Source organism: Hemiscyllium ocellatum, chromosome 9, assembly GCF_020745735.1.
Source record: "Hemiscyllium ocellatum isolate sHemOce1 chromosome 9, sHemOce1.pat.X.cur, whole genome shotgun sequence".
In the NCBI taxonomy this organism is placed as follows: domain Eukaryota; kingdom Metazoa; phylum Chordata; class Chondrichthyes; order Orectolobiformes; family Hemiscylliidae; genus Hemiscyllium; species Hemiscyllium ocellatum.
Window position 1 is genome coordinate 113,751,339 of NC_083409.1, and position 24,528 is coordinate 113,775,866.

General features: G+C 46.7%; 1 protein-coding gene across 5 annotated transcripts in view; it reads left to right on the forward strand.

Annotated features, from left to right (window-relative positions):
- The window catches only part of LOC132819204 (choline transporter-like protein 5), a 291,145-nt gene that overhangs the window by 158,618 nt on the left and 107,999 nt on the right, over positions 1 to 24,528 (forward strand). For all 5 annotated transcript variants that reach the window (XM_060830657.1, XM_060830660.1, XM_060830658.1 and 2 more), the window contains exon 3: positions 16,235 to 16,308. In XM_060830657.1, coding sequence (XP_060686640.1) covers positions 16,235 to 16,308 — 74 coding nt within the window. The remainder of the gene's footprint in view (positions 1 to 16,234; positions 16,309 to 24,528) is intronic.

Here is a 24,528-nt window from a genome sequence, read left to right on the forward strand (position 1 = left end):
CAAGGTGGTGATGAACAAAGCATGTGGATCAGATGAAAGCTGAAACCTTGCAAATGGGGCAGGTGTAAACATACCTGGACCCTCTGAACACCGGCAAGACCATCAGAACCTATGGGTTCTCCCCTTCGGCCTAATGTCGAAGAAACCTCCAGGTCCAAGATGGAGACGCCAGATGTTGCAGCCCCGATGCCGTCACCGCCTGGAGATGAATTTTGGCGGAGACACTCCAGGAAAGATAGGCGGTTACAGTCTAGTACACGCCTCCCCCATCCAAGGCAGAGTCTGAGTAATTGGACCCAATTCGAAAATACCCAGGAGAAGCTACAGGATAAAGAACCGGCCTACATCCCAGGTCTGAGAGGGGGAGGGATGTAGTGATTAGAACAAGATTAGCTTGCTGGACTTCGTAGACGCTGAGTTCCCTGACTGGCACTGTTAACATGGTCCAAGCAGGGAGCCCTGGCTGACAGATATAAACAGGAGTGTTTCTGTTCACGCTATGAGGGAGCTGGATCAGTGTCAGCTGCTATTTACATGTAACTAAAGGGTGACTTGGTGACAGGATAACAACCTCGGTGGAGTTATTTCAGTTTATAAAATGACATCTCCCCATGTGACTGTGACAAACATAAGCTTTGCCATCTTGTCTACACACCATCCTCCGGTAACCACTGACACACCATCCTCCGGTAACCACTGACACACCATCCTCCGGTAACCACTGACACACCATCCTCCGGTAACCACTGACACTGTTTCCCAGCTCTCAGCTGCTCCCGTTCTTGTCCATCCAATCATAACCAGCATTCCGTGCTGCCTGGGGAAGAGGGCTTTTGCTCGGATTAAATCTCAGGAAAACCGAAGCCATTGTTTTCAGCCCTCTCTTCAAATTCCACTGGCAAGTTATCAACATCATCACCCTCCCCGGCAACAACCCCCAGAGTAAACCAGTCTGACCACGCATTGTGGTGATGTCATTAGATGGATATTTTGGAGGCTCAGGTGAAGGTTCTGGAGACAGGACACAGTATGAATTAGGCTGTGGAATATACTGCCTGGAAATGTGATGAAGGAACGTTCAATTGAAAGCCCATTGGATGATTATTTCTATGGAAATGGTGTCCAGGATATGGGGAAAAAGCATTGGGTAATCGATCGGTGTAGGCATGATGGGCCAAATGGCCTCCTTCTGTGCTGTGCTATAACAATTCAGTGACTCAGCGACAAGAGTTTAAAACTCAGCACTGCAGCTAAAATTTGAATTCAATAAATATCTGGATGCAGTTGTGCTGTTGAATCTGGTAAAAGCCCATCTAATGTCCCTTCGGGAGGGAAATCTGCACCTTTACCTGGTCTGGCTGACATGTGACTCCAGACCCACAGCGATGTGGTTGACTGCAATATCTGATCAGCCACAATCTCATTGAATAGAGGAGTAGATGCGATGGGCCGAATGGCCTATTTCTGCTTCGATGTTGTTATGATCTTATAGAAACAGGTACTAAACTTGCCTTAGCGCCCAACTCATGAAATTGAAAGGAAATGCATTGTGTTTCTGTTATATTCATAGAATTAAATTCTCTCACAGCACACAATGAGGCCATTTAGTCTGTTATTTCTGTGCTGGCTTTTTGATAGGGCTTTGGAATTAGTCCCAATTTACTTCAAGTTCCCGTATTCCTGTGAAATCACCCCCCACCCCGCCAGCCTTTCCAGGATTTCTCCTGTTCCCTTCTGAGTTATAATTGAATCTGGTTCCATTGCCCTTTAAAGCAGTACGATCCAGATCATAGGAAACTGTGCTGAAATAAATCTTTCCTCATGTATTTATTCAGTTTTCCAATCAGTGTCTCCTCAGTCATCATAAACAGAAAGACTCAAGGTTTTATTTAGCCTGGCGTTTTCAAAGCAATTACTTGGTATTACAGAGCTGTTTGTTCATTGAGGTTTATTGTGAAAAATTACCTCTCACTTACCTCATGCTCTCTGCACCTACTCTGCGACTCTCAATGACTGACCCAGTTTAAACTGGAATCTTTTATTTGCTTCTCAGGGACAAAGTGATAGGATCTAATAGACACACAACTGTTCAATGTCATTCCTGTTTACCCAGTGTGTATACTGGTGAGCAGAAAAATACATTGAATGACAAAGCAATTCTGATTATAACAAGACCATAAGACATAGGAAGTAGGCCATTCAGCCCATTGAGTCTACTGTATCCATTCAATGAGGTCATGACTGATTTGGTAATCCTACATTTTCCTGCCTTTTCCCCATAACCCTTGTTTCCTGACAGTTTAAAAATCTGTCTGAACCTTGAATGTAGTTAGTGACCCAGCCTGGTCTGTCCTCTGAGATAGAGAATGCCACAGATTGACTAGCCTCTGAGAGAAATTCCTCCTCATCTTAGTCTTAAATGTGTGACTCCATATTGTGAGATTATTTGAGGAGGAGTGGTTCTAACGGTATTACCACGGGACTGTTAACCCAGAGACCTGGGTAATGTTGCTGGTGGCCCAGGTTTGAATCCCACCAAGGCTGATAGTGGACTTTGAATTCAATAAAAAATCTTGAATTAAGAGGCCAGTGTTGACTAGGAATCCATTGTCAAGTGTCATGGGGAAAATCCATCTGGTTCACTAATGTCCTTTAGGGAAGGAAACCTGATCTGACCTACTGTGTGATTCCATACCACCAGTGATGTGGTTGACATTTACCTGCCCTCTGGGCAGTTAGGAATGGCAAATAAATGCTGATCCAGCCAGCGACACCCTCATCTCTTCAATGAATCAAGAAATTCCCTCTGGCCCCATAATGGGAAACAACCTCTCCACATCGACCCTGTCAAGTTTCCAATGAATTTATGTGTTTCAATAAGGTCACCTCTCATTCTTCTGATCTCTAATGATTATAGGCCCGATGTACTCAACCTCTCCTCATCAGGCAGTCCCATTTGAGCGACCTCCTTTAACCATTCCCTCTGGTAGTGAGATCTGCAGGGGCTGAGAAAGAGTTTCCTCTAATGTTTCTGGGATTTAGCAATGACAATCTCACATTCAAAGGCATTGCACAGAGGGAGCCATTCAGCCCATTCTGGCCAAGAAAGGGTCAGTCAGTCTATCCCACTTATCAACCCATGATCCATTAGTCATGATCCAAGACCAAGTATCTGAGGGTTTCTGCCTTGCCCATCTTTTCAGGCTGTGCTAGTAAGTAAGTAAGAGCCTTCCACCTGGAGAATGATCCCGTGACACTGCTCCGAACATTTTCAGAGATCTTTTCAGTCACTTTATTCTTTTATGGGAGGTGAGCCTCGCTGTTCATAGTCCATTTTCCAGCAAGTGTCTCATGGCCTTGTCAATATTTTCGAATTAACCCATTCAGAGATGTTACTGCACACCACTCAGGTTGGTCTTGAACGTGGGCCTTCTGGTTCAGAGTTAGAGAAACTACCACTGTACCATAGGCACTCTTAGCATCCGTGCTATTGATGAAGATATTCTGAACAACATACTCAGATTGTTATAACTCATTTCAGGAGCAGATGGGTATTGAACCTAGGCCCTCTATCTGAGAGATAGGGACACTACCACTGCAGGAATCTCAGTGAGTCTCTCTCTCACTGCAACCCCCAGGTCATCTCTGCCCTGAAGCTCTTCAACCATGTCCTGTGACAGACTTGCTACCATAGCCAAACTTCCTTCCCACCTATCCGCTCCACCCTCCCCTCCGACCCATCACCTTCATCCCCACCCCATCCACCTATTGGACTCTCAGCTATCTCCTTCCCAACCCCATCCCCCTCCCATTTATCTCTCCACCCTGATCACTTCCTGCCTTCATTCCTGATGAAGGGCTTTTGCCTGAAACATCAATTTTCCTGCTCCTTGGATGCTGCCTGACCTGCTGTGCTTTTCCAGCACCACTCTAATCTAGACAGTACCACTGCAGCACAAGAGCGGCCTGTAGCCTTGATTGTTTCAGAAGTTCAAACAATCATTTAAATAATTCTTCAAATGTTGTGTGGGTTTCCATCTCTCCCACCCTTTCCAGCAGTGAGTTCCAGCTTCCCACCACCCTCTTGATGAAAAGCCTTTTCCTCAGATTCCCTATAAACTTCCTGCTCCTTAAACTGTGCCCCTGGTTACTAATCCGACAACTACGGGGGGAAAACTTCTCCCAGTCTGCCTTGTCTACATCCTTCAGAACTTTATACTCCTTGATCAGACTCTCCCCTCAGCCTTGTCTGCTGTCTGTGTTCTCCAATATTATCTGCTGCACAGACTCCAGTCCAGGGAAATTACATCCCAGCTCAACACTTCAGCATTCTATTTGATTGACTCTGAACAGTTCCTTTGCAGTACACTGTGCTGACAATGTCATGACTTTACAAGTTTGCCAACATGAACTTCAACAGTCCTGAGAATCATGAACACTCTCAGTTTGAATATGTTGCAGGATTCAAACCAAGCTGTCCTGGCTTGGAAGCAGCATAAACCCCAGCCTCCTGCTGAGCAGACTGGTTCCCTGAAATACCTTGAATTCCTTTTCAGGCCAGGGTGAGGTGATGCATTTTGGTAGGACCAGCAAGGTAATGGAGTAGGAACAGATCACTGCTGACGCTGGAACCTGTACTGAAAACAGCAAATGCTGGAGATCACAGCAGGTCAGACAGCATCCAGGGAGAGAGAGCAAGCTCATGTTTTTGAGTCAAGTAGATGTGTAGACACATCAGTAAGATGGATAAGGCATCTAGGGGGCTTGCCTTTATTAGTCAAGGTGTTCAAAACAAGAGGAGGGAGGTTACGTTGGAGCAGTATGTCATGGTGGTTAGTTAGGCCACAGCAACAGTACTGTGTGCAGTTCTAATCACCGATACTAAAGGAAGGGATTGGTTGGATTTGAGAGGGTGGAGGAAAGACTCACCCGGATATTACTGGGACTGGAATGGTTCAGGTATGAAGAGCCTACAAAGGCTTGGCTTGTTCACCTTAGAGCAGAGAAGACTGAGGAGGGGGAACTGTGTGTAAAATTATGAGGGGCATGGACAGGGTCGATAGGGAGCAGCAGTTTGCCTTAGTTGAAGGGTCAGTAATGAAGGACCATGATGAGATAATGAAAGGCAGGGGTTCAGAGGGGATTTGAGGAAACATGCTATCACCCCAAGGTGGTGTGGGTCTGGAAGGTACTGTCTGGGAAGGCAGTTGAAGTGGGAAACCTCACAACCTCTGAACATACTCAGATGGGCACTTGTGATGTCATAACATTCAAGGCTATACGTTTCGTGTCATTGAATCATTGAGATGTACAGCACGGATACACTTGTTCCAACTCATCTGCACCAACCAAGTTTCCTAAATTAATCTAGTCCCATTTGCCAGCATTTGGCCCATATCCCTCTAAACCCTTTCTATTCATGTACCCATCCAGATGCCTTTTAAATGTGCAAATTGTACCAGCCTCCACCACTTCCTCTGACAGTTCATTCCATACAAGCACCACCCTCTGTGAAAAGGTTACCACTCCAGTCCTTTCTAAATCTTTTCCCTCTCATCTTAAACCTATGTCACCCCGGGAAAAAAGGTCACCCCTCAGCCTCCAGCGCTCCAGGGAAAATAGCCCCAACCTATTCAGCTCTCTCTCCTGTAGCTCAAATCCTCCAGTTCTGGCAACATGCTTATAAATCTTTTCTAAACCCTTTCAAGTTTCACAATGTCTTTCTAATGGTAGGGAGACCAGAAGTGAACACAGTATTCTAAAAGTGGCCTAAGCAATGTCCTGTACAGCTGCAACATGATGTAACACATGGCAGGAAGGGGTAGGTAGGAGTATATTTCTGGTGGTACAGACTTGGCTGTATTGTATGATTCTATGATTCAATGATGTTCAAAGTTCTTGAGAAGACTTGTAGCTCAGGTTGTGGATGAGTCTGTTGACTTCCTCATTGAGCTGGAAAGTTTAAAAAATTACCAACTCATCAAGCAGGTGAAGAACCCCAATCAACAATGATCACACTCCAGCTCCCTCAATACTGACCCTCCGACAGTGTGGTTCTCCCTCAGTACTGACCCTCCGACAGTGTGGTTCTCCCTCAGTACTGACCCTCCGACAGTGTGGCGCTCCCGCATTACTGGTCTTCTCACAGTGTGGCACTTCCTCAGTACTGACCCTCTAACAGTGCAGCACTCCCTCAGCGCTGACCCTCTGACAGTGTGGCACTCCCTCAGCACTGACCCTCTGATAGTGCAGCACTCCCTCAGTACTGACCCTCTGACAGTGTGGCACTCCCTCAAGACTGACCCTCCGACAGTGCGGCACTCCGTCAGCACTGACCCTCCGACAAAGCGGCACTCCCACAAGACTGACCTTCTGACAGTGCGGCACTCCCTCAGTACTGACCCACCGACAGTGCAGCACTCCCTCAGTACTGATCATCTGATAGTGCAGCACTCCCTCAATACTGACCGTCTGACAATGCAGCACTCCCTCAGTACTGACCCTTTGACAGTGCAGCACTCCCTCAGTACTGACCCTTTGACAGTGCAGCACTCCCTCAGTACTGACCCTTTGACAGTGCAGCACTCCCTCAGTACTGACTGTCTGACAGTGTGGCACTCCCTCAGTACTGACCCTCTGACAGTGTGGCACTCCCTCAGTACTGACCCTCTGACAGTGCGGCACTCCTTCAGTACTGACCCTCTGACAGTGCGGCACTCCCTCAGTACTGACTCTCTGGCAGCGTAGCACTGCCTCAGTACTGAACCTCTGACAGTGTGGCACTCCCTCAGTACTGACCCTCTGACAGTGTGGCACTCCCTCAGTACTGACCGTCTGACAGTGCAGCACTCCCTCAGTACTGACCCTCTGACAGTGCAGCACTCCCTCAGTACTGATCCTCTGACAGTGCTGAAACTTTGAAACTTCCCGACACAGAATTCTTGCCTTGAGGATGTACATTTGCGCTCGACTGTACGTGTATTATTTTGCTGCTTTGCTGACCCCTGTGTGATTCTGATCCCCATGAATCTCCCAAAACCCCTTCCCCCAGCTGGAAACTATTTGTTTATTGTTTCACTTATTTTAGTTTGTACCTGTTCATTGGTCAGTCCTCAGGAACCTCTGACTTCCCATATTGTCAGTCCCTTGTTGTTAATTTGCATTGGAGTGATGTGTGAAATATGTGGTCCAATGTATCGGTCCTGCAGGCATGTTATTGACCAGCTCCATTTCTCATTTAATCAATATATGAATTCATCAGTACCACAAGTCGAATTAAAAGTTGCTGGATTCTATAGCACAAGTAAATGATTGTTGTAAAATCCATTAAGGATCAGTCCATGTTTTCACACACACAAATATAACTGTTTCACTTCAATAATCTTCAACGCACTCCAGCAGAATAATTTAGCGTTTAATAATATGCTTTCACTATTAATCTGCTTAATAATGTCTAATATTATCATGCAGTACTGTTGTATAATCTTCTCAGTCAGTCTTTAAATATGAAGTATAATAAATGTTTATAGCTATTTCGTATATTTCAGCTGATTGTGACTTTATGGTCAATTACTGGTCCAGTATTTCCTTGGCCCCAAGTTAATGTTCTGACTAAGACAGCTGGTGGGATTAAAATTTTTAATTTGGAATCTATAACCAATCTGGGTTATGGTGTTGAAACTATCAAAAGTTGTTGTAAAAGCCCAGCTGGTTCATGAATATCCTTTAAGGAAGGGTATCTGCTGTCCTTACCTGGTCTACACGTGGCTCCAGACTAACAGCAATGTGTCTCAGAGCTTTGATATACCAGCACTGGAGGCAGTCCAGTGAAGGTTCACTGGGCTGATCCTGGGTATGGAGTGACTCTCTTATGAGGAGATAGTGAGTAGGTTGAGCCTGTACTCATTGGAGTTTAGAAGAGTGAGAGGTGACCTTATTGAACTACGCTTGCCTTCATCGGTCAGGGCACTGAGTACAAATGTTGGCATCTCACTTTGCAGCTGTCTAAGACATTGGTTAGGCCACAATTGGAGTATTGTCTGCAGTTCTGGTCCCCAAACTATAGAAAGTATATGGAGGCTTCAGAGAGGCTGCAAAAGAGGTTTACCAAAGACACTGCCTGGATTGGAGTGTATTAGCTCGATGGAGAGATTGGAACAGCTTGGATTGTGTTCACTCGAGCGTCAGAGGCTGAGGGGGCGGGCTGATAGAAGTGTCTAACATAATGAGAGGCAAGGATAGGGTGGATAGTTAGAGTCTCTTTCCCAGGGTAGAAATGTCAACTACCAGAGAGTGTAGAGGTGTTGGGGATGTACGAGGACATGTACAAGGAAAGTGTTTTACACAAGAGGGCGTAGGTGCCTGGAAGGTGCTGCGAGGAGAGGTGGGAGAAGCAGACATGATAGAAATGTTTCAGAGGGTTTTAGACAGACACATAAACAGGCAGCGGATAGAAGGACATGGAACACGTGCAGGCAGATGGGACGAGTTTATATTTGCATCTTGGTCAGCATATGATGGGCCAAAGGGCCTGTTCCTGTCCTGTACTGTTCAATGTTCTATGTTCTGCTTTTAACTCCATGATTGTAAGATTGTTATCCTTGTATTGAACTCACTACAGTCCTTTCAATCTCCCTTTGCTGTTTTCTAAACTGTTCCCAATCCTTTGGGTTATCACTCATTTTGGCAACTTTACACACCTAGGGATTTGCAATCACTGTCTGAGAGGCTAGTAAAGGCAGAAAGCCTCACCACTTTGTGAAAGTGCTTGACTTTCCCAGGAAACTGTGGGATTTGCAGGAATACAGATGAAGAGTGCAGAAATAAGATTAAAATTGATTGCTCCTTTTTTGACCAGTCCAATGGCCTCCCTTTATATTGTAATTCTTTTCTTGTCAGGACATTGCTAGGCTCCTGATTGGTTCATCTACATTTTGGAGAAATCATGGCTAACTCTTATTGGTTCTGTGAGGGAGATTAGTGTCTCTTCCAGTGATACATGTCCTACCTGCCCAGGGAAGCTGCCAAGCAGAGGTCATCAATTTATCATTGCCACCTCTGCCACTGGCAATATAGAACATAGAACATAGAAAAATACAGCGCAGTACAGGCCCTTCGGCCCTCGATGTTGCGCCGACCAAATCCTACCTAACCTACACTAGCCCAATAACTTCCATATGCCTATCCAATGCCTGCTTAAATGACCATAAAGAGGGAGAGTTCACCACTGCTACTGGCAGGGCATTCCATGAACTCACGACCCGCTGCGTAAAGAATCTACCCCTAACATCTGTCCTATACCTACCACCCCTTAATTTAAAGCTGTGTCCCCTAGTAACAGCTGACTCCATTAGCGGTAAAAGGTTCTCAGTGTCTACCCTATCTAAACCCCTAATCATCTTATACACCTCTATCAAATCTCCCCTAAACCTTCTTTTCTCCAATGAGAACAGGCCCAAGTGCCTCAGCCTTTCCTCATACGATCTTCCTTCCATGCCAGGCAACATCCTGGTAAACCTCCTCTGCACTCGTTCCAATGCCTCCACATCCTTCCTATAGTATGGCGACCAAAACTGCACACAATACTCCAGATGAGGCCGCACCAGAGTCTTATACAACTGCAACATGACCTCAGGACTCCGGAACTCAATTCCTCTACCAATAAAGCCCAGTACACCATATGCCTTCCTCACAGCACTATTTACCCGGGTGGCAACTTTCAGAGATCTGTGTACATGGACACCAAGATCCCTCTGCTCATCCACACTACCAAGTATCCTACCATTAGCCCAGTAATCCATCTTCTTGTTACTCCTACCAAAGTGAATGACTTCACACTTAGCTACATTGAATTCCATCTGCCACCTTTTTGCCCAGATCTGCAACTTATCTATATCCCGCTGTAACCTGCCACATCCTTCTTCACTGTCCACAACTCCACCGACCTTTGTGTCATCCGCAAACTTGCTCACCCAGCTTTCAAGCCCCTCCTCTAGATCATTTATAAAGATGACAAACAGCAATGGTCCCAAAACAGATCACTGTGGTACACCGCTAGTAACTGCACTCCAAGATGAACCTAGTCCATCAACTACTACCCTCTGTCTCCTTCCAGCCAGCTAATTCCTAATCCAAACCTCTAATGCACCCTCAATGCCATATCTCCGTAGTTTTTGCATTAGCCTACCATGGGGTACCTTATCGAACGCCTTGCTAAAATCCATATACACCACATCTACTGCTTTACCCTCATCCACCTCCTTAGTCACCTTCTCAAAGAACTCAATAAGGTTTGTGAGGCACGACCTGCCCTTCACAAAACCATGCTGACTATCCTTGATCACATTATTCCTGTCCAGATGTTCATAAATCTTATCCCTTACAATTCTCTCTAAGACTTTGCCCACAACAGAAGTGAGACTCACTGGCCTATAGTTACTCGGGCTATCCCTACTCCCCTTCTTGAACAAGGGGACCACATTCGCTATCCTCCAGTCTTCTGGTACTATTCCCGTTGACAATGACGACATAAAAATCAAGGCCAATGGCTCTGCTATCTCCTCCCTAGCTTCCCAGAGGATCCTAGGGTAAATGCCATCAGGCCCAGGAGACTTATCTATTTTCATCCTTTCCAGTATTCCCAAAACCTCCTCCCTACATACTTCAAGGCCATCCATTCTAATTAATTGTGACTCAATATTCACACCAGCAACAGAGTCCCGTTCCTGAGTGAATTCTGACGAAAAGTATTGATTTAGTGTCTCACCAATCTCCTCCGCCTCCACACACAACTTCCCACTACTATCCTTGACTGGACCGATACCTACCCTAGTCATCCTTTTATTCCTGACATACCTATAGAAAGCCTTTGGGTTTTCCCTAATCCTACCAACTAAGGACTTTTCATGTCCCCTTCTCGCTGCTCTTAGCTCTCTGTTCAGATCCTTCCTGGCTACCTTATAACTCTCAATCGCCCCAACTGAACCTTCACGCCTCATCCTTACATAGGCCGCCCTCTTCCCTTTCAGAAGGGATTCCAATTCCCTATTAAACCACGGCTCCCTCACAAGACCCTTTACTCCCTGCCTGACTGGTACATACTTATCAAGGACACTCAATAGGTGTTCCTTGAACAATCTCCACATCTCATTAGTGTTCTTCTCCTGAAGCCTGTTTTTCCAATCCACGCATCCTAAGTCATGCCTCACCGCATCATAATTTCCCTGCCCCCAGCTATAACTCCTGCCCTGCAGCGCACACTTATCCCTCTCCATCACTAAAGTAAAAGTCACCGAGTTGTGGTCACTGTCCCCGAAGTGCTCACCTACCTCCAAGTCTAACACCTGGCCTGGTTCATTACCTAGAACCAAATCCAGTATAGCCTCACCTCTTGTTGGCCTGTCTACATATTGTGTCAGGAAACCCTCCTGCACACATTGGACAAACACCAACCCATCTAACGACCTCGAGCTATAGCTTTCCCAGTCAATATCTGGGAAGTTAAAGTCCCCCATAACAACCACCCTGCTACTTTCACTCTTCTCCTGAATCATCCTCGCAATACTATCCTCTACTTCTCTCGGACTATTGGGAGGCCTGTAGAAAACACCTAACAGGGTGACATCACCTTTCCAATTTCTAACCTCAGCCCAAACTACCTCAGATGGCAAGTCTTCCTCCATCGTCCTTTCCACCGCTGTAATGCTATCCTTGACAAGCAATGCCACACCTCCCCCTCTTTTACCCCCATGTCTGACCCTACTAAAACATTTAAACCCTGGAACCTGCAACAGCCATTCCTGCCCCTGTTCTACCCACGTCTCTGTAATGGCCACAACATCGAAGTCCCAGGTACCAACCCACGCTGCAAGTTCACCTACCTTATTTCTTATACTTCTGGCATTGAAGTATACACACTTCAAGCCACCTTTCTGTTTACAGGCACCCTCCTTCGAAATCGATGCCTTGTTCCTAACCTCCCTACACTCAAGGTCCTGTACCCTGAAGCTACAGTCCAGGTTCCCATGCCCCTGCAGAGTTAGTTTAAACCCTCCCAAAGAGCACTAGCAAACCTCCCCCCAAGGATACTGGTGCCCCTCAGGTTCAGGTGTAGACCATCCTGTTTATAGGGGTCCCACCTTCCCCAGAAAGAACCCCAGTTGTCCAGAAACCGGAATCCCTCCCTCCTGCACCATGCCTGTAGCCACGCATTTAACTGTTCTCTCTCCCTATTCCTCGACTCTCTATCACGTGGCACGGGTAACAAACCAGAGACAACAACTCTGTTTGTTCTAGCTCTGAGCTTCCAACCTAGCTCCCTGAAAGCCTGCCTGACATCCTCATCCCTCTTCCTACCTATGTCGTTGGTGCCAACGTGGACCACGATCTGGGGCTGCTCCCCCTCCCCCTTAAGGACCCGGAAATCACGATCAGAGACATCACATACCCTTGCACCTGGGAGGCAACATACCAATCGTGAGTCTCTGTCGCCCCCACAAAACCGCCTATCTGTACCCCTCACTTTTGAGTCCCCAAGAACTATCGCTCTAACTTTCTCCACCCTTCCCTTCTGAGCAATGGGGCCAGGCTCCGTGCCAGAGGCCTGAACCTCGTTGCTTACCCCTGATAAGCCATCCCCCCCACAAGTATCCAAAACGGTATACTTGTTCTTGAGGGGAATGACTGCAGGGGGTCCCTGCACTGGCTGGTTCCTCCCACTCCCCCTCACTGTCACCCATCTGTCTATACCCACCTGAGGCCCATGGGATCCAGGTCAAAGGTGACTGAGGGTGGAACAGAGATCCTGGGAGAGGGGATGGTCACTTGAGGTGGGGGGTGTGGGAAGGAAGGATGATAGAGTCAACAGTGGTCTAATCTGTGTCAATGTGCTGGTGTATGAGTCTAATTGACAGTCTGCTGACAGCAGCCCCCTCCAACATCCGTCTCACTCAGAGAGTGGGCTTCTCGCTCCCAGGAACTGACACAGAACCTCTCCAACAATAAGTAGACACCGGCCCTATTCCATTCCCATTCTGCAAGGCTGTATTAAATCCAGCCCCACTTCTCCCAGGCTCTCTGCAGCACATATAAGATGGGATCATCCTCCTGGGAAGCACCTTGGGGCTGAAGATGCTACGGAAATGCAAGCTGTTATTGGTCTAAAAAAGGTGCAACATGAAAGGTGCTACAGAAATGCAAATTGTTGTTGATCTAACAAGGACACAGCATTGAAATATTGCTTTCTGTGAGAGGGCGTGTGCCTTGACCAAATGTCAGCCTGGAATTTACACAAAATAGGAACCTGCAGGCTTGGCGGGAGATTGAAAAACAGACAATTCTTAAACTGTGCCTTACAAAGGATCAGTTTATTTGAAATTGAGGAGCTAAGATTTGTTGAGTTGGTGCTGGTTAATCAGAGGAGTTTTACTGTGATCTAAAAGCGTGTCATCTGTAATGACCCTATCAAAGCTGTTATTGATTTCTCTCTGACAGAGCCTTTCAGCTTGTTTATCATTTGGGAATTCTGATGATTTGTAGAAATCAGTGTTAAAAATGCAGCTCACCTTTTAACAAAGAAAGAAAATGTGTCAGAAGAAAGCGCTACAACAATTACATTTATGTAGCATCCTGAGTATAAAAATAAATGTCCGAGAGTACCTCCTGGGGGCATTTCAAAACGAAGTGGTACGGTGGCTCAGTGGTTAGTGCTGCTGCCTCACAGTACCAGTGACCTGGGTTCAATTCCAGCCTCGCGTGACTGTCTGTGTGGAGTTTGCACATTCTCCCCGTCTCTGCGTGAGTTTCCTCGACAATCCAAAGCTGAGTGGGTTAGGTGGATTGGCTGTGAGAGATACAGGGTAATTGGGTAGGTCTGGGCGGCATGCTCTTTGGGAGGTCAGTGTAGACTCAGTGGGCTGAATGGCCTGCTTCATCAAGGATTCTGTGATTCTAAGTGTGACACAGTGTCATATGAGGGAATGCTCGGTCAGGTGACAAGGTGCTTTATCAAAGAGGCAGGTCTTTTATTTTAGAGACAGGAAGTGAGGTCAAAGGTGGAGAGGTTTAGGAAGTGAACCGGGAGCTGAAGGTTTAGGACGGTTGGTGGGGGATCGTCATTCAGCAGCATTGGGTATGATGTCCAATATCAGAGAGGTGCAGGGTCTCCCAGCAATGTGGGGGAGGTTACAGAGCGAAGGGCACGCTCATGCCTGGAAGCCAGTGCAGGTCAGTCAGAGTAGGAGCAAGTCAAGCTGATGCAAGGTCAGATACCAGCAGCTATTCCCCCTCAAGGTCGTGGGGGGAGTAGGGAAGGGGAAATAGCTGGGAGGCTGAAGGTGGGAGACTGGCTGGGAGGCAGTGGAACACTGAGGTCCTGGTGTTACCCGAACCAGGCATCAGCAGCAAATCCATGTTTCGGCTCAAAAGTGGCAATTTATGTTCGCAATGGGCAATGTCCATTTCTCACAAGAGACAGTCTGATCACCAGCCCTTATCACTCAATGCCATTACCATCACTGAATCCTCCACTGTTGATATCCTGGGGGTTATCATTGACCAGAAGCTGAACTGGATTTACCACATAAATCTGTGACTACAAAAGCATGTCAGAGGTTTGGAATACTGCGATGTGTAACTTACCTCCTGATTCTCCAAAGCCTGTGCACCATCTACAAGGTGAAAGATGAAGGGCTCCTGCCTGAAACATCGATTTTCCTGCTCCTCGGATGCTGCCTGACCTGCTGTGCTTTTCCAGCACCACTCTAATCACATCACAAACATCCACTCCCTCCACCATCAATGCTCAGCAGCAGCAGTGTGTATTAACTATAAGATGTACTGCAGAAATTCACCAAAGATGCTCAGATAACACCTTCAAACCCACAATCACTTCCATCTAGAAAGACAAAGACAGCAGATACATGAGAACACCACCCTCTTGGAAATAGTTTTGTTTTGTGCGTGTCACTGGCTAGGACAGCATTTATTGCAGGGACTGTTCAGAATCAACCAGGTTGCTGTGGGTCTGGAGTTACATGTAGGCCAGACCAGGTAAGGTCAGCAGATTTCTTTCCACAAAGGACATGAGTGACTGCGATAGGTTTGTGTGATAATAATAATTTCGCGGTTACCTTTAGACTCATTTTTTTAAATTCCAGATGTGATTGAATTTGTACGTCACCAGCTGCCATGGCAGGATTCATGTCCTAGAACATGATTGGGTTCTGGTTACTCATCCATTGACATGATCACAGTGCCATCTGTACCCTGACTAAAATAAGGGCATGCTGAGACAGGAGAGGCACCAGCTGCTGTTATTAAGGTGGAAATAGTCGCCCTTTGCTGAATGTTATTTCATGTGACTCCCAAGTAAGCATAACCTATAAACTCTCCTTCTGGAACTTCACCCTCGATATATCTCTGATCCCACCGTGTGCTGTTGGTTGGTACAGAGCCTGGAGTTCAGTTGTGAGTGATGTGATGATAACCGGGGTGGGAGGGGTCTTTGAAGATGTTGGCTGCCTTCTTTAGGCTGGAGGAAGTGTAGAGGGAGCCAAGGGATGGAAGGTTGGTGTGTCTGATGGACTGGCCTGTGTTCACAGCTCTCTGTCGTCAGAGGTGAGTTATTCATCGCAGTATTCCGATTGGGCGTTAATTAGGCTTTCAAACCTGAAATTGGTTTTTAACAAACAAAAACAGAAATTGCTGGAGAAATTCAGCAGGTCTGGCAGCATCTGTAGAGAATCAGAGGTTTGGAAACTGAAATGTTAACTCAGTTTCTATCTTCAAATGCTGCCAGAACTGCTGAGTTTTTTCCAGCAATTTCAGTTTCAGATTTCCAGCACCCATTGTTGTTGTATTTTGCAGATATTTGTTGTGATTGGGGATTACAGATGCTGGAACCAGTAAAGGGTGAATGGATAAGAAGACTGGAGTTTATCTGGAGTTAAATAGAGTTCAATTACAGATCAATAATGATCTCATTGGACAACGGAACATGCTGAAGCTGTCAAATAGATTACTCTTGCCCCTGTGAGATCAACAGATTTTTGTTGGTTATGAGTACAGAAAAATATAGAGCAAAGATGGGAGTAAGTAGGGTGAGGTGAGTAATCAGCTGTGATCTAATAGAATGGCAGAGGAGGTTGCTGGAGATAATGGCATTGTCTGATCCTGTGTTGTTGCTGCTTTGACAGTACCTTCTGTTTTTCTCTCTCTCTCTCTCTCCATACTTTAGGCATTGTACTGACATCCTATGCTGTGTGCTGTTTATTGCTGTGATTCTCGGTTACATTGCTCTGGGAGTCGTTGGTGAGTATGTTTCAATCCATCAAACCCAAATGCTCGGTTTCTGCTTACCCTTGTTCCTTAAGTGTGTCGATTGTTGTGGGAATGTATGGACAAAACGTACAGTAGTGGCACCTAACATTGCTGTGTGTAGAAGTCTAAAGGAAATAAGATGAAAGGTCTTGGTGGCTCCTGAGCATTCCTGTTAAGTAATAGGCCTGCTTTGTACAGTGATGAATCGGGATGAGATCAATTCTGACAGGTTCTGTTGTTACCATTGATCCTGTAATGACTCCCAATGAAAGAAGACCTGGTTAAGCCAAGCCTTGTAACTAAAAGTCACTTAACTGGCCTGGTTTGATTTTTCATTTGTTGTCAGCTTGCTCCAATGGATATTGATGAACAAATCCTGACACAGACAAAAGTTAATGAAAGGCGAATTTATCCACAGCTGACCATGTTGTGTCACCATCTCTTCAGCTTTAATCAATATTGGGCGATTGTGGCCAATTATTAATGAATAATGTTGAGAGAAAATTAATGTCACATTCTGGTCTAAAAAGGCTCAATGATTCAAAGCTGATGGCTGTCTACAAAGGTCAGAGGTTAATCAACCACTGCCATTTCAGCTTATTATTGTTCAGTCTAAGTGAGATGGAGTTCAATCTTTCTACAGATTATCAATTTAACTGAAAAATTATTTTTTATAAAATTGTTTGCTTGCGTGATACCAGAAACTGAGAGAACAGTAAAATCAATCAAAAAGAAAGAACTGCAAATGTTGAAATCTGAAACAAAAACAGAAATTGCTGGAAAAACTCAGCAGATCTGGCAATGTCTGCAGAGAGAGAAAGCAGAGTTAATGTTTTGGGTTGAGTGACCCTTCTCCAGAATTGATGGTAGTGAGGAAGAGGTTGGGAAGACAAAAGAATAGGTCACTAGGATCATCAGCTATTATTTCCGCCACTTCCAGCGAGATCCACCACCACGTTCCCCTCCCCTCCCTTCTCCACCTTCCGTAGGGACCATTCCCTCCAGGACAACCTGGTTCACTCTTCCTTTATCCAAACACTGCCCCACAGCCCCACGGCACCTTCCCCTGCCCACCTACCGCCTCCCTCCTCAGCATCCAAGGGCCCAAACATACCTTCCAGCTGAAGCAACACTTTACCTGCACTTCTCACAATCTAGTCTAATACATTTGCTGCTCACAACGTGGTCTCCTCTACATTGGGGAAATGAAGCACAGACTATCTGACCACATCACAGAACACCTATGTTCTGCCCACAAAGATGACCCTGTGCTTCCAGTTGCTCACCACTTAAACACCCCACTCTGTTCCCTGGCCAACATCTCCGTCTCAGGCTTGCTGCAGTGCTCCAGAGAAGCTCAGCACAAGCTGGAAGAACAGCATCTCATTTTCAGCTTGGGAACCCTGTAGCCCTCCGGACTCAATATCAAGTCCCCATCTCCTTATCCTAAGCCCCGCACACCAGGCTGTGTCATCACCTGGACTGCTACCACAAACAACCCATTGTCAGTTACTGGTGGACTCCATTAGCAGCTATTCATTCCCCCAGGTCATGTTCCTCTGTCCAGCTGTTGTTTCTGTCTCTCTCTCTGGGCTCCATCTCCACCAATTGTTTGATCCTCCAACCACCGTACCTTCCCCACCCTCCCCATCTCCAACATAGATACCACCCTTTTCCCAGCTAGCATCAGTTCTGAAAGGGTCACTGGGCGTTCTTGCGGAGAAGGGAGGGGAGGGGAATGTGGTGGTGGCATCTCGCTGGAGGTGGTGGAAATGATGGCGGATGATCTGAATTACCCATTCTTTTGTCTGCCCAGTCTTTACAGAGTTTTCTCAGCAATTGCTGTTTGGTTTCTCAAAGTTAAAATGGGGTTACTTCATCTTTTCGCACTATTTCTCTGAAAGTTCACCTCTTCCACTGCTTCCAGAACCTCACCCCCCAGCCCCCAAACCCCATCTCCACAACTACCCCCCACACCCCCAACCCCCAAACCCCATCTCCACAACTACCCCCCCACCCCCCCCAGCCCCCAAACCCCATCTCCACAACTACCCCCCCACCCCCAGCCCCCAAACCCCATCTCCACAACTACCCCCCCACTCCCCCAGCCCCCAAACCCCATCTCCACAACTACCCCCCCACCCCCAACCCCCAAACCCCATCTCCACAACTACCCCCCCGCACTTCCCCAGCCCCCAAACTCCATCTCCACAACTACCCCCCCACTCCCAGCCCCCAAACCCCATCTCCACACCTGCACTCCCCCCCCCCCCCACCCCGAACACCATCTCTCCAACACCCCCCACCCTGAACACCACCTCCACAAATCCCCTCGGGCTCCTGAACACCATCTCCAAAAACTCCTATACTCTCCCCGCACCCTCGTTCAGCCTTCTCCAAGATTCCCTTCCTTCACATCGCTCTCCTTTGCTCTCTTCTCATTCCTCCGTGCCCCTCCATTCCTATTTTGTCTACCTCAGACTCTTCTCTCCTCACTTTTGCCCACCTCTGGTCTCCTCTCCACACACTCCTCCACACCTCCTGTTCTCCTCACTCCCTTCCTACCCTATTTTTGGGCGCTTCCCCTGTCCTCTCTCCGACCTTCCCTCCCCTTTCCTGGTCTCTTCTTGCCTCCCACTTTCTTTCCTCTCCTCTTCTCTTCTCCTTCGTCCATTCTCCAGGGATGGCATGGTAGCTCAGTGGTTAGCACTGCAGCCTCACACACCAAGGTCCCAGGTTCGATCCCAGCCTCGGGTAACTGTCTGAGTGGAGTTTGCACATTCTCCCCATGTCTGCATGGGTTTCCTCCAGGTGCTCCAGTTTCCTCCCACAATCCAAAGATGTGTAGGTCAGGTGAATTGGCCATGCTAAATTGCCCGTCGTGTTAGGTGCATTAGTCAAGGGGAAATGGGTCTGGGTGGGTTACTGTTCGGAGGGTCGGTGTGGACTGGTTGGGCTGAAGGGCCTGTTTCCACACTGTAGGGAATCTAATCTAATCTTTCACATCCCATCTTTCGTTCCTCTGACTATTGGTCTCAAATGTAAGAAAGTTCTCACTCTGATCTGGAGGACGATGATCTGAAGATATTTTTATCGAAACCTTTCTGATTAAAACTGAGTTCTGTGGGGTAGCAATGGCTGAGTGATATTGCTACTGGATTATTAATCCAGAAACTCAGGTAATGTCCTGGGATCCGGCTTCAAGTCCCGCCATGGTGGAATTTGAATTCAGTTTTTTTAAAATCAGGAATTAAGGATCTACTGATGACCATGAAATCATTGCTAGTTATTGGGAAGACCAACTTGGGTCACTAATCTCCTTCAGGGAAGGGAATCTGCCATTCTTACCTGGGTCTGACCTACATGTGACTATAATGTAGTTGATTTTCAACTGCTTTCTGAAATGGCCTACCAAGCCATTCAGCTGTACCAATTGCTGCAAAGTCTCAAAGAAATGAAACTGGTCAGATCACCTGGCATCGACCTAGGAACTGAAAAAGGCAAAGGCAGTTTCAGCCCTGTTGACCTAGCACAGTCCTCCTCACTAACATCTGGGGGCTAGTGCCGACACTGGGAGAGCTGTCTCACAGACCAGTCAAACACCAGCCTGACACAGTCATACCCACAGAGTCAGACCTTACAATGTCCCAGATACCACCATTGCCATCCCTGGATATGTCCTGTCCCACCAGCAGGACAGACCCAGCAGAGGGGGCAGCACAATGGGATACAGTCAGGAGGGAGTTGCTCTGGGAGTTCTCAACATTGACTCCAGACCCCATGCAATCTCGTGGCTCCAAGTTAAACATGGGCAAGGAAACTTCCTGCTGATTACCACAGACTACCCTCACATGGCTGATGAATGGGTACTCCTCCATGTTGATCAACACTTTGAGGAAGCCCTGAGGATGGCAAGGATGCAAAATGTACTCTGGGTGCGGGATCTCAATGTTTACCACCAAGAGTGGCTCGGCAGCAGTGCTACTGACCAAGCTGGTCAGATCCTAAAGGACATAATTGCTAGACTGGGTCTGCGGCAGGTGGTGAGGGAACCAACATGAGGGAAAAAACATACTTGACCTCATCCTTACCAGTCTGCCAATTGCAGATGCATCAGTCCTTGACAATATTGGTACAGTCCTTGTGGAGACAAAGTCTTGCTCTTTTTTGAAAATACCCTCCATCATGTTGTGTGGCATTATCACCGTCCTAAATGCAACAGACTTCGAACTGATCTAGCAACTCAAGGCTGGGCATCCATGAGACGCTGTGGGCCATCAACAGCAGCAGAACTGTACTCCAGCACAATCTGTAACCTCATGGCCTGGCATATCCCCCACTCACCCATTACCATCAAGCCAGGGGATCAGCCCTGGTTCAATGGAGAGTGCAGGAGCAGCACCAGGCACAACTGAAGATGAGGTGAAGCTACCAAACAGGACAACTTGCCAAACAGCATAAGCAGCCAGTGATAGACAGAGCTAAGCGATCCCACTACCAATGGATCAGATCTAAGCTCTACAGTCCTGCCACATCCAGTCGTGAATGGTGGTGGATAATAAAACAGCTCACTAGAGGAGGAGGTTCCACAAGTATCCCCATCCTCAATGATGGGGGAGCCCAGCATATCAGGGCAAATGGTAAGGCTGAAACATTCGCAACAATCTTCAGCCAGACATGCTGAGTGGATGACCCATCTCGGGCTCCTCCAGTGGTCCCCAACATCTCAAATACCAGTCTCCAGCCAATTTGATTCACTCCACGTGATATCCAGAAATGGTTGGAGACACTGGATACTGCAAAGGCAATGGGCCCTGAAAACATTCCAACAATAGTACTGAGGACGTGTGCTCCAGAATTTGCCGCTCCACTAGCCAAGCTTTAACAGTGCAGTTACAACACTGGCATCTACCCGACAATGTGGAAAATTGCCTAAGTATGTCCTATACTTAAAAAGTAGGATAAATCCAACCCAGTCAATTACCACTCCATCAGTCTACTCTCCATCCTCAGTAAAGTGATGGAAGGGCTCATCAACAGGACTATCAAGCAGCACCTGCTCAGCAATAACCTGCTCAGTGACGCCCAGTTTGGGTTCCCCCAGGGTCACTTAGCTCCTGACCTTATTACAGCCTTAGGTCAAAGATGGACAAAAGAGCTGAATTCCAGAGGGGAGGGGAGAGTGACAGCCCTTGACATCAAAGTCGCACATGACCGAGTGTGGCATCAAGGAGCCCGAGCAGAAACTGGCATCTGTGGGAGTCAGGAGGCAAACTCTATCCGTTGGAGTTGGCATATTTCCAGGCAGTGCATTCACCCCCTAATTCCTCACTGTGTGAAAATGGCTTTCTTCACTTGGCCTTTGCTTCTTTTGGAGGTCACTTTAAGTCGAGAGCCCTTGTTCTTCTTCCTTTTACCAGTGGGATCAGTTACTTTCTGGGGGATCCTCTGCTACAGAGAGCAGTTGAAGTCAAAATATTGAATATTTTCAAAAAGGACTTAGATATAGTTTGAGATGGGGAGAAAGTGGAAACAGTATTGAATGGTGGAGCAGGCTCAAAGGAATGAATGGCCTCATTCTGCTTCTACTTCCTGTCTTTCTGTCCTATCCAACCCACTCATGGTTTTGAAAACCACTATTAAATCTCCTCTCAGCCTTCTTCCCTCCAAAGAGAACAGTCCCAACTTCTATCCTCATCCCTGATGTTTCAGTCTATAATGGCTCACAGTCAGAGTATCACTGGGCACTGTCACTGAGCCATTTAGCTTCATTGCTCAGACCTTTGAGTAGAGGAGTTGGGACTTTATGTTGTACAAGACATTAATGAGACTTCTCCTGGAGTATCCCGTGTCCAGTTCTGATTGCCCTGTTATAGGGAGGATATTATTAAGCTGGAGAGGGTTCCGAACAGCTTTCCCAGGATGTTGCTGGGAATGGGAGGGTTTGAGTTATAAAGAAAGGCTGGATAGTATGGGATGTTTTTCACTGGAGCGTAGGAGGTTGAGAGGTGACCTTATAGGTTTATAAAATCATGAGGGGTACAGATAAGATGAATAGCAGGTGTCTTTTCCCTAGAGTCTAGAGGGCACATTTTATAGTGAGAGAGAAAGATCTAAAAAGGACATGAGGGACAACTCTTTTCACACAGAGTGTGCTTCACATGAAGAATGAACTTCCTGAGGAAATGGTGGATGTGGTTATGGTTACAGCATTTAAATGACATTCAGATAGGTACACGAATATGAAAGGTTTGGAGGGATATTGTCCAGGAGCAGGTAGGTGGAACTAGTTTCCTTTGAGATTATGTCGACATGGACTGGTTGGACCGAATGGTCTGTTTCCATGCTGTGTGACTCTGACAGCACGGTGGCTCAGTGGTTAGCATTGCTGCCTCACAGTGTCAGGGACCCAGGTTCAATTCCAGCCTCGGGCAACTGTCTGTGTGGAGTTTGCATATTCTCCCTGTGTCTGCGTGGGTTTCCTCCCACAATCCAAAGATGTGCAGGTTAGGTGAATTGGCAAGGCTAAATTGCCTGTAGTGTTAGGTGCATTAGTCAGGGGTAAATGTAGGGGAATGGCTCTTCAGAGGCTTGGCGTGGGCTTGTTGGGTCGAAGGGACTGTTTCCACACTGTAGGTAATCTAATCTGACTCTATGACAGTCAGAGTGTCGTTGGGAACAGTCCCCCAACCTGTGCACCAGAGTGTTACATGGACACAAACCCGTTCTGAAGTGAAACTTGGACCCAGCACCAAGCCGTCACCGCTAGGCGAGAGGAATCCCACGGGTGCCTGATAAAGCAATTGTCTCACAGAATTCGAGCTGCCGACGGTGTTAATGGAGAATGACAGGACCTGCAGTCCAGAGTGCAGCAGTAAGTGAGATAATGATGCTTGCTGTCTTTTATAATCAGTGAGATAATATTCCAGCAGTGTTAAGAACATTGTCACTAATGGATGCACATCAGAAATATTTCATAAAAAACCCTGTTAATAATCTCCTATATGCTTTAATGGTTTCTATATTCGAAGTGTATATTCATTAGTAACTGCCTGCCCAACACAGCAATCAACATTTTATACCTCTCCAGCTAATAATTCTCCTGTCCATCCCTTCAGGTTAATTTCTGCTTTGTTCTTCATCACCACATCCCGATCACTCTTCCTTCTTCCGGTGAAGGTGACAGGGTACGGGAAAAGCAAAATACTATTAAGCTGGAGAGGTTTCCGAACAGATTTACCAAGATGTTGCTGGGGATGGGGGGGTTTGACTTATAAGGAGAGGCTGGATAGGCTGGGAGCTTTTTCACTGGAGTGTAGGAGGTTGAGAGGTGACCTGATAGGTTTATAAAATCATAAGAGGTATAGATGGATCTTGATAAAGAGAAAAAAAACTTTCATTGACAATGCTCCTTTCATAATATTAACATGTCCCAAAGTGCTTTGCAACCCATGCAGTAATTCGGAAATGTAGACCCTGTTTGACATCGAGGAACCATGTCAGTCAATTTGTATACCGCACGCTCCCGTGAACCACACTGTCATAATGAACAGATGATCTGTTTTTATTTTAGATAACTATTGGCCAGCATACAAGGCAGAACAGGCTGCAAAATCAGTTTTAAACAAGCACTTTAATCACAGTCTCATTTCTGCACAATCATTGAGCTGTTTATCGGGAGCAGAAAAATAAAACAGGAGTTCGGAATGAGAATTAGACTCATCAACAAATGACCAATGTGTTTCTGCAGGGAGAGAATGAATGCACAATGGGGAGAGAGAGAACAAAAAACGGGCAGCGAAAGCTATAGAGAGAAATGCAGTGAGACAGATGGACACACACACACACACTTACACTCATACTTTCTCACACACACACTTACACACAGACATTCACTCACATACACACACACACTCTCTCTCACATGCACATGCACAAACACACACACACACAGGCGAATACACACATACACATTCTCACACACACCAGTGAAAGTGAGGTGCTTACATCTTCATTTTCTGAAGCCCTTTACAGCTGATGAGTTACTTGGACAATGTTAGTCACTGCTGTAATGTGGGAAAGGCAGTGACTGATCTGCATACAGTGCCTTCCCCACAGAGCAGTGGGATACTGACCAGAAATAGCTGCCTTGGGATGTTATTTCAATATTGGAGCCAAAAACACTGGGGAGAACTCCCCGATGCTTCATCC